The sequence below is a fragment of the Myodes glareolus genome, chromosome X (genome assembly GCF_982192425.1).
Source record: "Myodes glareolus chromosome X, mMyoGla1.1, whole genome shotgun sequence".
Lineage (NCBI taxonomy): Eukaryota > Metazoa > Chordata > Mammalia > Rodentia > Cricetidae > Myodes > Myodes glareolus.
Window position 1 is genome coordinate 77,363,479 of NC_142053.1, and position 16,513 is coordinate 77,379,991.

The 16,513-nt window shown below is 43.0% G+C and overlaps 1 protein-coding gene across 1 annotated transcript in view; it reads left to right on the forward strand.

The window, feature by feature from the left end:
- The first annotated feature begins 15,653 nt into the window (after positions 1-15,653).
- Positions 15,654-16,513, forward strand: part of LOC148117368 (fibronectin type III domain containing protein 3C1-like) — a 40,798-nt gene continuing 39,938 nt past the window's right edge. The window contains 1 exon segment of the mRNA XM_087902557.1: positions 15,654-15,946. Within this exon segment, the coding sequence (XP_087758683.1) occupies positions 15,654-15,946 (293 nt within the window).

The window sequence follows — 16,513 nt, forward strand, 5'->3', positions numbered from 1 at the left end:
ACTTCCTTCTTCTGTGTCCTTTGATATGGGCTACCGCCAGAAGGTGTGGCCCTGATTTATGGTGGGTCTTTCTGCTTCAAATAATCTAATTAAGAAAATCCCTCAGAGGAGTGCACAGGAGTGGGGATTTAGTTGAGTCTTACTGTAGTCAGGTTGTCAATCAAGATTAGCCATCATGCTTTGAAAGTGGGGAAATAGTACTTTATAACTCTTTGCTGTAATAGGAAATTAGGGAAAATGGGAAATGATGTGGAGAACTATTCTTTACCACTGTAAGCTCCTTGAAATATATCCATCCCTCTCATTGGTATTGTCAAGCATTATATACATACACAATCCTCTACATGCACGTGTACACAGCATATTATAACACTGTATATATAAACAATAGCCTATATGCAAGTGTACACAGATTATTATAACACTGTATACATATACTATAGTCTATATGCACGTATACACAGCATATTATAATTTCTTCCTCTCACAATAGATGGAGTCACATTCATTTCTAGTTACACATGAAGCATCTCACCTCAGTTCCCAAAGTTCATGCTCTGGGAGTTTTTCTCAAAATCTGTCAAGAAACTTACTATGCTCATTCTCTTAGTTAGGGTTTCTATAGCTGTGAAGAGAAGCCATGACCACAGCAACTCTTATAAAGAAATACATTTAATTGTGGTGGTGGCTTACAGTTCAGAGGTTCAGTTCATTATTAACATGGTGGGACGAGGTAGCATGCAAGAGGACATGGTGTTGAAGAAGAAGCTGAGAGTCAATGCATCTTGATCCAAAGGCAACTGGAAGTGAACCGAGACTGGGAGTGGCTAAAGCATATATGAGATCACAAAGCCCAGCTTCACAGTGACACACTTCCTCCAAAAAGGCCACACGTACTTCAACAAGGTCACACGTCCTAATAGTGCCATGCACTTTGAGGGGCATTTTCTTTCAAGCCACCACAAACACTGAAAATGTTTAAATGCTATCTCATATTTCAGCATGTTTTAAAACAATACTTAAATTCAATATGAAGATACCCACCACTGACAATTTTGTCATATTCTATGATAGATCCTTTTACTGGGCACTGATAAGCAACATAAATGATAATATAAAATTTCCAGTACATTTTGATAGACATTAGCGCAGTCTTGCTTCTCTATATGCACTGTGACTGCCTTTATGTAACAGGTAACATTTTCTTTCCACTAAATAAATAACTGTTGGTCCATAAAACAATTACAGAAAACCAACTTCTACATGAATTCTACTTTATTTCCCTAATCCTTGTGATAGATTAGACATTGGAGAAGAAAAAATTATTAAACAATATTTCAGTATTGTCTATAGTAAATGCCCATTGATTAAGAAATTGTTGGTGATAATAGGTACGTCATTGAACATTACTCAGTCATACAGAAACATAAACATGCCATTTGTAGCAAAACTATCAAAACGGAACAACAGTCTGTTAACAGAAATAAGCCAGACACAGAAAGAGAAATATGTTGCTCTTATTCAGAAACAAGAAGAAGTCAGATTGTAGAGCACTGGGGATTAGGAAGAAGAGAAAAAGGAAGAATAGAGGTTGGTTCAGGAGTACTGGAAGGAAGACAGAAGTAATGGTTCATAGTGATTCACAGCATAGTGATCTAAACAATAGAATGTTATGAAGAATTATAAGAGAGGCTCAAAAAGGCTGAAAGTATAAAAAAGTCACGCCAATAAGGAGACTCAAAACATAAGTGTCATACAGATAATTACATAGTTTTATCAGTGTATGCTGCATATATTTGTTAAAATATCACACTGCGTCCCTATATATATACATATAATTATTATTATATATACATACATATAATTATTAAGTGTTAATAAAGTAAATTAGCAATTGAAAATATTCCAATGAAGCAGTGAGATGCATTACAGGGTTGTCAGAAAGATGGCAGCTAAGTGAGATGGTCCAGCGATCATCTGCTCTGCAGACACCAATTTAAACAATGATCCATGAACCTATCTGTGTACGTAGACACCCAGGAGGTCAGGGAGAGTCACAATGTTGCTGGTCCATAAAAGAAACAGTGAAGAGAGCAGAAAGGAAAGAGTTGCCTGTGGTGCTCCTCGCTCTCCTTTTTGGAGTTCAGCTGAAGACACCTCCCATTTGGGAAAGAGAATTAAATCCTGACTGTAGACCTGAAACCCAATGCCAGGCAGGGACCCATAACCCCTGTTCTCAGGCCTATATCCTCACAGTGCGCATCTGGCCCCTCCCTAGTATAATAACTGAGGAACCATGTGCACCAGTCCACTTTCAACCTCAGACAGAAGAGTAACAAGAGAATCCCAGCCACTGAGGTGCAGGGAAACATTGTGAGGATAAAACTTTTTCTTAGAATTCAGTGCCTGGGCCAATACACTAAGTAAGACCTGGTACCTGACAGAGCCCAAATACCCTCTCCCAGACCAAAATTTATAGATGGAACTGTTAAGTTATGCCCGACATTTGGGGTCAACATCAGCTACAACCTAGCATGACAGGATAATTTGAAAGGCTCCTAGTTTATGAAGTAAGGACCTCCCTGGTAAGCAAAAGGGAGAGGAGGGAAAGACAAGGAATGAGTAAATGTGGATAAGGTCGTGGAAGAAGAGAGTAAATAAGAGTGTGATGGGTGGAATCCCATGTTCACCTTTCATGTCAGCAAAAGGAAGGAAACCCCTGTAGTTGTTCCCTGATAGTCAATTAGAACAGACTTAGTCAGCTGCAACTGGACCCAAAACAAAGGACATGATCTTTTCATATACCATCACAATCACCCTGTGTTCTGGGGTCTCAGATGATAAGGGGCAAAGCATCCTGGACACCTTCATTTGTAGGTTGACAGCCTCAGCACAAAAGAAATGGGACTAGTTTCAAGACAAATTGATCATGAGACTTGTCACTCGATTCAGTCTCATTGGGAAGACAAGGAAACCAAGTTTCTATTGGTACTTCCTGCTAGGAAGGGGTGATAGACCTGGACTGAAGGGTGTCAAAGAAGAGGGCATATTCGAGGTGTTCTTGTGAGTTTACGCTGCTAAAAAAAATTAAATTGTTCCTGTAAACCAAAACTTCTAAAAGAGGTTAGTAAGCAAGGGAAGCAGGGGTGAATATTCGGGATGAAAGAGGTGGCAAAGCAAAACAGCCAGGATAGAGATGCCAGCCATGAGTTGCGGTCCTGCAGAAGAGCAGTGGTTCTATCCTTTATCCATTACAGTCCATGTCTATCACAGTTGACTTGCTGATTTAAAAAAAAGTAGCACTGTTCTTTCAGAAGTGCACCATTGGCCCTATGGTTTACCTCCAGGATGCTGGCATCCTGCATGGCAGCAGCCAGGAATCAGAACTGGTCTGAAAATGATAGGAGCTGATGCACAACATATTTGAGACTGTAATACTTGTTTGAAAAGAAGTGTTAACTGGTGAAGGCTTGCTCACAGGTTGGAAGTCCCCATACCTAATTTTATGAGAACCCCAAAGATTAATAAGAGGAAGACCAACTTCACAGACCAGTATGTACTCTCAGAGGTCAAAGTATAGATTGAGATTTGTGTGTTGGGAGGGAAGAATGCGATTGTGAGGGAGAGGAAAGCAAGCGTCCACACCTTTGTACATTTAACAGGAAGGAACATGAACGCCTGGGAGCTACAAATCCAACAGATTCCAGTAATGTGCGTCAGCCCGAGAAAAGCTTGAAGCAGAGTATCTGGAAAAGCTACCCTGAGTGTTCATATTTGGTATTAAGAGTGAATGTGTCAGAGGGAGAGGGAAGGTCCAAAGGCTAGGCCTGTGTCAGGGTACAAAGGGGGAACGCTATTCTGGACAGGGACACTTCCAATGTTAAGTTGAAGTTAATGGATTTTAGAATAATAGGATTTCAGAGAAATTGTGGAGATGGATCACATATCAGTTGGAGATGGAGTTGGAAATGGACAGAAGATAAATAGGAGTGGGAAAGTAGGGCATGAGAAAGTAAAGTCAGGACAGAGAGCTCTTTGTTGGAAGCTAAGGGATCAGGCTTGGGTCTCTGATTGCTTAAAGATTTGAGAGTTTGGTTCATCTAAGGAATGCACCGGACTGAAGAGAAAGATGTGTGTTGAGTGGCAAGTGCTTGGCCGAGCACACCTTTAATTCCAGGGTTCGGGGGGCAGAAGCACGTGGATCTCTATGAGTTGTTGGCCAGCTTGTACTACACAGTGAGTTCAAGGACAACCAGGAATATAGAGACCATGTCTTTAAATAGAGAGTTGAAGTTAATATAGTGGTAGGGAGCCAGCATGGTGAGGGTGAGTTGTAGAACAACGAGAAGAGGCCACCAAGTGTGACTTGGCATGCCAGGCAAAGGGCCTTTGCTATGGCCTCCTGAGAAGATGTTGAGAGGATTGTAGGGAGGTAAGACATCTCTGAAAATGTATTATAGTGGCCTGATTTGAGAAATCTTTGCTTCAACTTGAGCCATGCCAAAAACATAATCAATTTCATGGTTTTTCTACTGGGCATAGTGCAGGTTCCTGTTGAAGGAAGCCTAGCAGATATGGGGCAGGAAAGCCTGATGTGTCACCAGATGAACACAGTACCAACATGCAGTAAACAGGCAGGAGTTATGGGTCTTCATGGGATTGGTGGGTAGTAAGGCAGTCTTGTTGAGGTACACAAGTAAGGACCCCTATCTGGGGCCGTGGGAGAGTAGAAATAGCAGGGACAGACTGGGAAGGCGGTCACACAGGATTCTATCAGTCCATCTTTTCTTCTGGGATGCAGCCTATGAATACAAAGATGAGTCTTCTGGTGAGGTTCCAGAAAGAATTCTGAAAATTAAGCTCTGGTTGAATTTCTGCCTGTGTGATGGAGTGAGGTGAGGAGAGAAGTGATGTGTACAAAGGAAAGAGATAGTGGAGAATACCCTGGCCCTAGACTGCTAGAATAACATAGCAATGAGTCATTCAGTTCCCAAGGGTGCCAAAGTCTTTACCTGTTTGATGGCCTTTGCAGTGTATAATAGCATCCCTTTGCGGCAAATGGATACTTTCAGGAGGAGGAAAAAAGCCTGTCATTGACGATGGTTGTTGTAGGAGGCTGCTTGTTCATTTCCCAGCTGCCCAGACTCCCAAATAATCACACAGGAACTATATTATTTAAATCACTGCTTGGCCAATCACTTAAGCACATTGCTAGTTAGCTCTTATATCTTAAATTAACCCATTAGCATTATTTTATATTTTACCATGAGGATCATGGCCTACCAACAAGGTCCCAGGTGGTAAGCATCTTTCTCCTCTGAAGGCTACATGGCTTCATGTTGACTCTACCTACTCTCTCTCTCTCTCTCTCTCTCTCTCTCTCTCTCGCTCTCGCTCTCGCTCTCTCTCCATATATATACATATATATATATATATGTGTGTATCCATATATATATATATATATATATATGTACATATATACAGAAACAGGCTAGCAGTTGGCTAGAAGAACTAAGCCCTGATCCAGATTCTGTGCAGGAGGCAAATGTAAGAAGAACATGGTGAAGAAATTTTGGAGTGAGAGCCCTTTGTTGGTTCCCTGCTGTTCGGCAACTCAGACCCAAAATAATCACACAGAAACTATATTATTTAAAACACTGCTTGGCCCATTAGCTCTACGTTCTTATTGTCTAACACTTATATCTTAAATTAAGCCATTTCTAATATTCTGTGTATTACCATGTGGCTGTGGCTTACTGGGTAAAGTTCCAGTGTCCGTCTTCTGTGGGACTACATGGCTTCTTTCAGACACCACATTCCTTCTCCCAGCTTTCAGTTTAGTTTTTCATGCCTAGCTCTATTCTTTTGACCTGTCACAGGCCAAGACAATTTCTTTATTAACCAATGGCATTCACAACATAGAGAGGAGAATCCCATATCACCTCCCCTTCTGTTTAAATGAAAAGAAAGGTTTTAACTTTAACATAGTAAAATTACATATAACAAAACAGGGCTCTGTGTATGGCGGCAGGAATTTGGTGTGGGACAATGGTCTGTATTCTGTCAGTTATATTTTAAATAAACGCTGATTGGCCAGTAGTCAGGCAGGAAGTATTGGTGGAAGAATCAGACACGAAGTAGAGGCAGGTCAATGAGAACAGGAGAATTCTGGGAAGAGGAAAGCTTGGTCCACAGTCTTGACCCAGCCACAGAAAAAGCAAGATATGACTGCATCGCCTTATAAGGTATCAAGCCACGTGGCTAACATAGACAAGAATAATGTGTTAATATAAAGTATAAGAGTTAATAAGAAGCCTGAGCTAATAGGCAAATCAGTTTATAGTTAATGTAGACCTCTGTGTGATTTCTTTGGGACTTAACGACTGTGGGAACTGTGCAGGACAGAAAACCTCAGACAACAGGAATCTGCCATGCTCTCCTGCCTGTGTACTCCTAGCAGTCCTGATCCTACCACCTGTCCAGGTGGGTGGTGGGAGGGGCTCTGAGCCCTGGGCATGATCTCAGCTACTTTCCCAAGCAGGCATAAAAGTACCCAGGCCCACAAACCCCATTCAAGTGCTCCATAGCCAAACTTCCCAAAAGAGCCAGCGTCATTTGTTCTGGCAAACCAGGAAGCCAAAATTTCAAAACCATGGCTTTTTTCTGCTATTATTGAATCAGGAAAACCTCTCTTAATGGAGCCACAGCATGCTGCCAGCAAGCAAAGCCCATTGGGGAAAATAAACGCAACTAAAGTTTTTTTTTAGTGTCTAGAATTCCTTTTCAAGTCCTCTCAGGTCTTACGTGGATTTTAGCTGGCCATGTGGGCACCAATTTGTTGAAGGATGAGATACTCGTTGGTTCCTGGCTGCTCAGCAGCTCAGACCCAAACTAATCACACAGAAACTATACTATTTAAATCACTTCTTGGCCCATTAGCTCTAGCTTCTTATTAGCTAGCACTTATGTCTTAATTTAACCCATTTCTAGAAATCTGTATATTTCCACATGGCTGTGGCTTACCGGCTAACGTTCTGGCATCTGTCTCTGGCAGGGCTACATGGCTTCTCTTTGACACTGACTTCCTTCTCCCAGCAGTCAGTTTAGCCCCCCCCCAGCTCTATTCTTTTGCCCTATCACAGGCCAAGACAGTTTCTTTATTAACATTGGTGTTCAAGGCATATAAAGGGGAATCCCACATTAATGAAAGCACTCTTGAGATGAAGAGAGTGAAGTAAGTTTTTGGTGGTGTGGGGGCAGACAGGTGAGAAAGGATGAAATAAGGGATGGGGCATTAATATGTGGGAACCAATGAACAGTTAACCCAACTGAAGGCCCTTCATGAAGGGATAGGAGCAGAAAGTACAGGAACAGCTCTCCTATGTCTTGGAGAAGGGTAATGGGGGGAAAGGGGACTTTGGCAAAGTTAGTCCAAAATAGTGGACTCTAAGAATCTTGAGGGATGTCAGTCAAGGTATGATGATGAAAGAAATTTGAGTCAGAAGTCAGGCAAAATGCCACAGGACTTGAGCTTGAAGGCAATTGTGAAGAAATAACTCTGGAGGTCCAAAACTGTGAAGAGATGACCAGTGGGTATTTGAGAAAGGAGGGACTCAGGGTTGAGGAGTATGAGGTCTCACAATTAGTAGAAACACTCAACGTTCCAGATTGTAAGGATAGGCATGCTTTGGGGGGAGGGTTCTCAGAAGAGATATTAACAAAAAAAAGGTAATGAAACATGATTGGGTTAATTCCCATAGTCCTAAAGGAGCAGGATGGGTATTAGGCTATCAAAATATATTCAGGAGGGTTACTGAGAGAGATGTGAGACTGAATGTGGTACTGGGTAGTTCTGGACAACTATATCTCATAAAATAGTGTCACCTTAAAAGTCTCAGTTAAGGTCAACGAATGAATGGGGGTCAACATCAACTACAACCTAGCATGACAGGATAATTTGAAAGGCTCCTAGTTTATGGAGTAACAACCTCCCTGGTAAGCAAAGAGGAGAGGAGGGAAAGACAAGGAATGAGTGCATGTGGATAATAAGGTCATGGAAGAAGAGAGTAAATAAGAGTGTGATGGATGGAACCACAAGTTGTACTTTCATGTCATTGCAAGGAAGGAAACTCCGGTAGTTGTTCCCTGATAGTCAATTTGTTAATTGCAACTGAACCCAAAGCAAAGGATATGATCTTGTCATATACCATCACAATCACCCCGTGTTCTGTGGACTCAGATGCTAAGGGGCAAAACATCCTGGGTACCCTCATTCATCAGTTGACAGACTCAGCACAGAAGAAATGGGACTGCTTTCAAGACAAGTTCATCATGAAACTTATCACTCAATTCAGTCTCAGTGGGAAGACAGGAAAACCAAGTCTCTCATGGTACTTCCTGCTAGGGAGGGGTGATAGACCTAGAATGAAGGTCAAAGAAGTGGACATATTCAAGATGTTCTTGTGAGTTCACTCTGCTAAAAGAAATTAAACTGTTTATGTGAACCAAAACTTCCGGAAGAGGTTAGTAAGCAAGGGAGGCAGAGGAGGAGGACAAGGATGAAAGAGGCAGTAAAGGGAAACAGCCAGACCAAGGAAGAAGCAAATCCTGAGTTAGGGGTTTGCAAAAAGGAAGTGTCTCTATCCTTTATTCTTTGTACTCCATCTTTACCAGAGCAGTCTTACTGATAAGAAATAGAACTATTCTTTCAGAAGTGCACATATAGCCCTATGAGTGGTTTCTGGGATATGACATCCTGTTTGGGAGCAGCAACCAGGAATCATAATCTGCTCTAAAACTGACAGGAGCTGATGCACGTCTTTGAGATGCAATATTTTTTGAATGAATTGTTAACTGGTGAAGGATTACTCACAGGTTGGAGGTTCCCAAGCCTACTTTCATCAGAACCTTCAAGGTTACTAGGAGTAAGATCACCTTCACAGTCAATTATGTCCTAATGTTTGGGACAATTGTCTGAATTCTATCAATTACATTTTAAATAAACGTTGATTGGCCAGTAGCCAGGCAAGAAGTATAGGCGGGACAACCAGACAGGAAGTAGAGGTGAGTAAAAGAGAACAGGAGAATGCTGCGAAGGGGATGCAGACCTTTTCCAGCACAGAAGAAGCAAGATGTGACTGCCTCGCTGAATAAGGTGCTAAGCCATGTGGCTAACACAGATAAGAATAATGGGCTAATACAAGTTATAAGAGTTAATAAGGGGCTGAGAGGTGGCTCAGTGGTTAAGAGCACTGGCTGCTCTTCCAGAGGTCATGAGTTCAATTCCCAGCAACCACATAGTGGCTCACAACCCTCTGTAATGAGATCTGGCGCCCTCTTCTGGCATGTGGGCATACATGGAGGCAGAATGGTGTATACACAATAAATAAAAATAAATAAATCTTTAAAAAAAGAGTTAATAAGAAGACTGAGCTAATGGGCCAATCAGTTTATAGTTAATGTAGACCTCTGTGTGATTTCATTGGGACTTAACGATTGTGGGAACTGGAAAGGACAAAAAACCCCGACAACTCAGCCAACATGAATGAGGTCAAGATATGGATTGAGGGTTGTGTGTCAAGAGGAAAGAGTGAGATTGGGAGGACGAGGAAGTTAAGAGTGCACACCCTTGTACAATGAAAAGGAAGACACATTCGACCCTGTGAGCTGACAATCTTTCAAATTCCAGTGGTGTATGTCAGGTAGTGAAAAGGTCAAACCAGGGTATCTGGAAGAGCCACATTTGGTATTAAGAGAGAGTGTGCCCGAGGGAGTTCAAAGGTTAGGTCTGTGACAGGATACATAGGGTTGGGAGAGATATCCTGGAGGGGACACCTCTAAGATTAAACTGAAGTCAATGGATTTTAGAAACTTACGATTTCAGAGAAATCATAGGTAAGAATCAAATATCAGGTGGACAAGGAGTTGGAAAGGGTCAGAGGAAGACCAGAGGTGGGAAAAGTAACACTTGAGAAAGGAAGGTCAGGACAGTGACCTCTTCCTTGCAAGCTGAGGCATCATATTATGGTCTCTGACATAATGGTTTGACAGTTTGGTGGGTCAGACAATTTCACCACACTGAAGAGAAAGAGGTGTATTGACTGGCTGGGATTGGGGGAGCACAAGTTTAATCCCAGCATTCTGGAGGCAGAGGCAGGTAGATCTCTGTGAGTTCAGTGGCAGCCAAGTCTACATAGTGAGTCTAGGACTGCCAGGACTACACTGAGACACCCTGTCTTTTAGGAGAGAGTAGAGGTTCATATAGTGGAAGGGAGAAAGCAGAGTGAGGGTGCAGTTGTAGAGAGAGAAGTAGATGCTACCAAAGACAACTTAGCAGGCCAGATAAAGGGCCTTTGGTATGGACTCCTGAAGAGATGTTGAAGGGATTGTAGGCAAGTAATGCATCTCTGAAAATTAATCATAGTGGCCTGATTGCAGAAGTCTTTGCTAAAACTCCAACCATCCCATGCACATAATCAATTTCAGAGTTTCTCTACTGGTCAAAGTGCAGTCTGCCTCTTGAGAAAACACAAACATACATGGAGAAGGAAAGTGCTACCTACCACCAGGGACACGTGAACACAGTACCAATGTGAGAACAGGGAGGAGTTACGGGACTTCACAGGATTGGTGGGTAGTAAGACAGTCTGGTTGAGAAATGGAAGTAAGCGTCCCTGTCTGAGAGGGAGGGGAAATAGAAAGAGCAGGGACAGACCAGGAAAGGGATCAGAGAGGAAGCCTTTAGTTCTCCTTGTCCTCTGGGATGCAGTCAAGCAATACCATGGTACATACTTTTGGTGAGGTACACCAGAAGGGCTCCTGAAATTCACACTCTGGTAGATTTTCTGCCTCTGTGAGCTAAGTTGAGGAGAGAAGTGATGTATACCAAGTAAAGAGATAGTGGAGAATATCCTGGCCCTGAAATGCTAGGACAACACGGCAATGGGTCATTCAACTCCCAAGAATGCCAAAGCCTTTGCTGTCTGATGGCCCTTGCAGCAGAGGATAGCATCCCTTTGTGACAATATGGATACTTCAAGGAAGGGGGGTGAAGGAAAGTCTCTCATTGACGCTGGGGTAAGGAAATATGATAATCTCCAAATCTAGGAGATGGAATAAATGAGGCAGTAGGTGTCTAGAGAGTCATGATAGACAATGACAGCAGTGTTCCAGGCGGGGGTAGGACCCTGTTGAGTGCAGTGAGCTCTGACTGCTGAGGAGTTCACTTAGGAATGAGGAAACTTGTCCACTACACTAACGGAGAATGGAAGGAATTGAGATTCTCATGATATCACCCAACAATGTGATCCCAACAAGGGAGACCCTTTACCAACAATAAACTTATCCAGGGTACCAGAAATGGGAGTGGTATTGTGCTGGTAAAAAACTTTCAGGGCCTCAAGTACTGTCATGGACTAATGGTGAGGCATACGTGTGTCACAAGAAGAGTGTTGTCTGTGGCTATGAGCAGAGTGTCAGGCATACTTGAGATAAGAGCTGTACAGACTTTGTAAAGGAGAGAAATCCGACGTGACAAGGCTGGAGGCAAAGGAGGAAATAGAGGAGAGGACAGGAAAAAACGGATGGATAACAGATAGTTTGACAGCTGTGAGGAATAGCAGTTGCCATGAGGTAGGGACATAAGGCAACAGGTCAAATATATAGCGTCTGTTTGTGTAGAGAAACATGCTATAGGTTGGGACAAATTGCAGCAGTGGGCTAGAAGAACTAAGACCTGATTCATATGTTGTGCAGGAGGCAAAGGTGAAAAGCACATAGTGAAGAAGCCCCCTTGAAATTAAAAGAGTGAAGTGAGTTTTTGATGGTGTGGGGGCAGTTATGTGAAAAAGGAGGGAATAAGGGATGGGGACCACTGGATGTGTGGGAACAACTGAGGAGTTAACCCAACTGAAGGTCCTGTGTGAGGGGGTAGCAGGAGGAAGTACAGGGGAAGCTCTTATATGTCTTGAAGAAGGGTGCTGGTGAGTAAGAAAATAAAAACTTTGGGAAAGATTGTCAAAAGCAGTCAATCCTTAGAATAACTGTTGGAGGGCAGTCAAGATAAGTTGTTGGAACAAAATTGAATCAGATGCCAAGGTCCAAATGAAGAGCAGAAGGAAGGAGAACATGAAAAAGGAAGTCAGGACTGCGAAGGGTGCGTTCACCCACTGATACAAGGGGACTGATCGAATGAGAGCTCACCAAGGCCAGCTGGACTGGGACTGAACGAGCTTGTGATCAAACCGGATTCTCTGAATGTGGCTGACATGGCGGCTGACTGAGAAGCCATTGACAATGGCACTGGGTCTTGTTTCGTCTGCATGGACTGGCTTTTTGGGATCCTGGCCTATTTGGATGCTCACCTTCCTGGACCTGGAGGGAGGGGGGAGGAACTTGGATTTCCCACAGGGCAGGAAACCCTGACTGCTCTTGGGAATGGTGAAGGAGGAGGAGAGGGAGTGGGGGGAGCGGGAGGGCATTGGGAGGAGGGGAGGAAGTGGAAATTCTTTAAATAAATAAATAAGGGAAAAAATTGAATCAGATGTCAGGGAAAATGTCACATGACTTGAGGTGAAGGGAATGGTAAAGAAAGATTCCTAGGAGGTTCAAGACTGTGAAGAGGTGACCAGGTGGTATATTAGAAAGAAGAAACTCAGGGTTGAGGACTATTGGGTGAATGGTCTCACAATTTGTAGGAACACTTGGCTTTCCAGACTGTGAAGACAGGTATGTTTTGGAGGAAGTTCTCATAAGTGATACTGACAGAAAAAAAAAGAAATGAAAAATGATTGGGTTGATACCCATAGCCATAAAGGAGCAGGATGGGTATTATACTATTAAAATATATTCAGGAGGGTTACTGAGAGAGATGTGAGACTGAATGTGATACTGGGTAGTTCTGTACGACTATGTCTCATAAAATAGTGTCACCTTAAAAGTCTCAGTTAAGGTCAACGAATGAATGGGGGTCAACATCAACTACAACCTAGCATGACAGGATAATTTGAAAGGCTCCTAGTTTATGGAGTAACAACCTCCCTGGTAAGCAAAGGGGAGAGGAGGGAAAGACAAGGAATGACTGCATGTGGATAATAAGGTCATGGAAGAAGAGAGTAAATAAGAGTGTGATGGATGGAACCCCAAGTTGTACTTTCATGTCATCACAAGGAAGGAAACTCCAGTAGTTGTTCCCTGATAGTCAATTAGAACAGACTTAGTCAACTGGAACTGAACCCAAAGCAAAGGACATGATCTTGTCATATACCATCACAATCAACCTGTGTTCTGTGGTCTCAGATGCTGTGAGGGCAAAGCATCCTGGGTACCTTCATTTGTTAGTAGACAGCCTCAACACAGAAGAAATGGTACTGCTTTCAAGACAAGTTGATCATGAGACTTGTCACTCAATTCAGTCTCAGTGGGAAGACAGGGAAACCAAGTCTCTAATGGTACTTCCTGCTAAGGAAGGACAATAGACCCGGACTGAAGGGTGTCAAAGAAGAGGGCATATTCGAGGTGTTCTTGTGAGTTCACTCTGCTAAAAGAAATTAAATTGTTCGTGTGAACCAAAACTTCTGGAAGAGGTTAGTAAGCAAAGGAAGCATAGGAGGATAATCAGGATGAAAGAGGTGGCAAAGCAAAACACCCAGGACAATGGAGAGGCCAACCATGAGTTGGGGTCCTATAGAAAGGGAGTGATTCTATCTTTTATTCATTATGGTCCATATCTACCAAAGTTGACTTCTTGATTTTTTAAAAAAAAAGTGTAGTACTGTTCTTTCAGAAGTGCACACTTTCAGAAGTGGCCTCCAGGATACTGACATTCTGCATGGCAACAGCAGCCAGGGATCAGATCTGGTATGGAAATGCCAGGAACTGATGTACAACATCTTTGAGACTCTAATACTTGTTTGAAAAGAAGTATTAACTGGTGAGGGCTTACTCACAAGTTGGAGGTCCCCATACCCACTGTCATCAGAACTCCCAAGATTACTAAGAGGAAGATCACCTTCACAGACACCTATGTCCTCTCAGAGGTCAAGGTATAGATTGAGATTTGTGTGTCAGGAGGGAAGAGTGAGATTACGAGGCATAGAAATCTAAGAGAGCAAACCCGTGTACATTTAACAGGAAGACACATGAATGCCTAGGAGCTACAAATCTAAAAGATTCCAGTGGTGTAGGTTAAGCAGTAAAAACGTCAAAGCAGGATATCTGGAAGAACTTTCTGAGTGTTCACATTTGGTGCTAAGAGTGAATGTACCAGATGGAAGGGGAAGGTCCAAAGGCCAGGCCTGTGACAGGGTACAAAGGGGGAATGATATTCTGGACAGGGACACTTCCAATGTTAAGTTGAAGTTAATGGATTTTAGAATAATAGGATTTCAGAGAAATTGTGGGGACGAATCACAAATCAGTTAGAGATGGAGTTGGAAATGGACGAAAGAGAAATAGGGATGGGAAAGTAGGGCATGAGGAAGGAAAGTCAGGACAGAGAGCTCTTCATTGGAAGCTTAGGGATCAGGCTTGGGTCTCTGGTTGCTTAAAGGTTTGAGAGTTTGGTTCGTCTAAGGAGTTCAGCAGACTGAAGAGGAAAGAGGTGTGTGTGAGGCTGGGCTTGGTGGAGAACCACTTTAATTCCTAGATTCAGGAGGCAAAGGCTGGTGGATCTCTATGAGTTCAGTGATAGCTTGGTCTACATAGTGAGTTCAAGTAAAACCAGGAATACATAGAGAGATCATGTCTTTAAAGAGTAAGTAGAGATTAATAAAGTTGAAGGGAGAAACCATAGTGAAGGTGCAGTTGTACAGAGGGGACTAGATATTTCCAAGTGTGACTTGACAGACCAACCAAAGGGCCTTTGCCGAGGAGATGTTGAGAGGATTGCAGGCAGGTCAGACACCTCTGAAATTGTATTACAGTGGCCTGATTTGAGAAATCTTAGCCTCAACTCCAGCGATGCCATGCACATACTCGATTTCAGGGGGTTTGCTACTGGGCATAGTGCAGTTTCCCTGTTGAAGAAAGTCAAGCAGATATGGGGCAGGAAAGCCTGATCTGTCAACAGGGACATGTGAACATGGTACCAACATGAGGCGAACAAAAAGGAGTTACTGGATTTCGCTGGATGGGTGGATAGTAATACAGTCTGGTTGAGGTATTTAAGTGAGGTCCACTCACTGAGGGGGAGGGAGAGTACAAAGAGCAAGGAGAGACTGGGAAGGGGATCAGAGAGGATTCCATCAGTCCTTCTTCTCTTCCACTATGCAACCTAGGGATACAAAGCTAGGTCTTCTGGTGAGGTTCCAGAAAGGATCTTGAAAATCAAGCTCTGGTTAATTTTCTGCCTATGAGATGAGGTGGGGTGAAGAGAGAAGTGATGTGTACAAAGGAAAGAGATGGTGGAGAACATCCTAGCCCTAGACTGCTAGGGCAACCCAGCTATGGGTCATTCAATTCCCAAAGGTGCCAAAGCCTTTGCCTGTCTGATGGCCTTTACAGTATGTAATAGCATCCCTTTGGGGCAAAAATGGATACTTCCAGGAGGAGAAAAGAGGCCTCTCATTGATAATGGTGATGGTTTTGGTGTAAGGAAATGTGATTCTCTTCAGATCTAGAAGATGAGATGAATGATGCTATAGGTGTATAGAGTCATGATAGACGATGACAACAGTGTTCCAGGCTGTGGTAAGACCCTGGCGATTGATTTCAGGAAGCTCTGCCTGGTAACAAGTGCTCTTAGGAAGGAGGAAGCTTGTCTTCTCCACTCATGGAGAATGGAAGCAGTTGAGATTCTCATGATACTACTCAACAATGGGAATCCAGCAAAGGGGAACCTTGAGGGCCCTAACGTCAATCAATTTATCCAGTGTCTCAGAATTGGGAGTGGTATTATGTTGGTGAAGAACCTTAAGGGCCTCATCTACCATTATGGATTAATTGTGAGGTATGTGAGGGTCATAAAAAAGCATACTGTCTGTGACTGGGAGCACGGTGATAGGGATACCTGAGGGCAGGACTGTACCGAGTCTGTAGGGGATAGAACGCCCAGTGGTAGGGGATAGAAAGCCCTTGGGACAGGACTTAAGGCAAAAGGAGGAAACAGAAGCGAGGACAGGAAAAAACAGACTGATGAAAGATAGCTTGAAGGCTTTGGGGAATAGCAGTTGCCTGAAGTTAGAGACAAAATACGCAAGCAATGACACATAGCATCAGTGTGTTTACAGAAACAGCCTACAGGTTGGAACTAATTCAACTGTTGACTAGAAGACCTAAGGTCTGATTCAGAGGCTGTGCATGAGGCAAAGGTGAAAAGCACATGAGGAAGAAGCCCCCTTGAGATTAAGAGAGTGCAGTGAGTTTTTGATAGTGTGGGGGCAGAAGGGTGAGAAAGAAGGAAATAAGTGTTGAGGACGACTGGGTATGCAGGAACAAATGAACGGTTAACCTGTCTGAAGGCCGTATATGAAGTAATAGAAGGAGGAAGTATAAGAGAGGCTCTTATCTGTCCTGA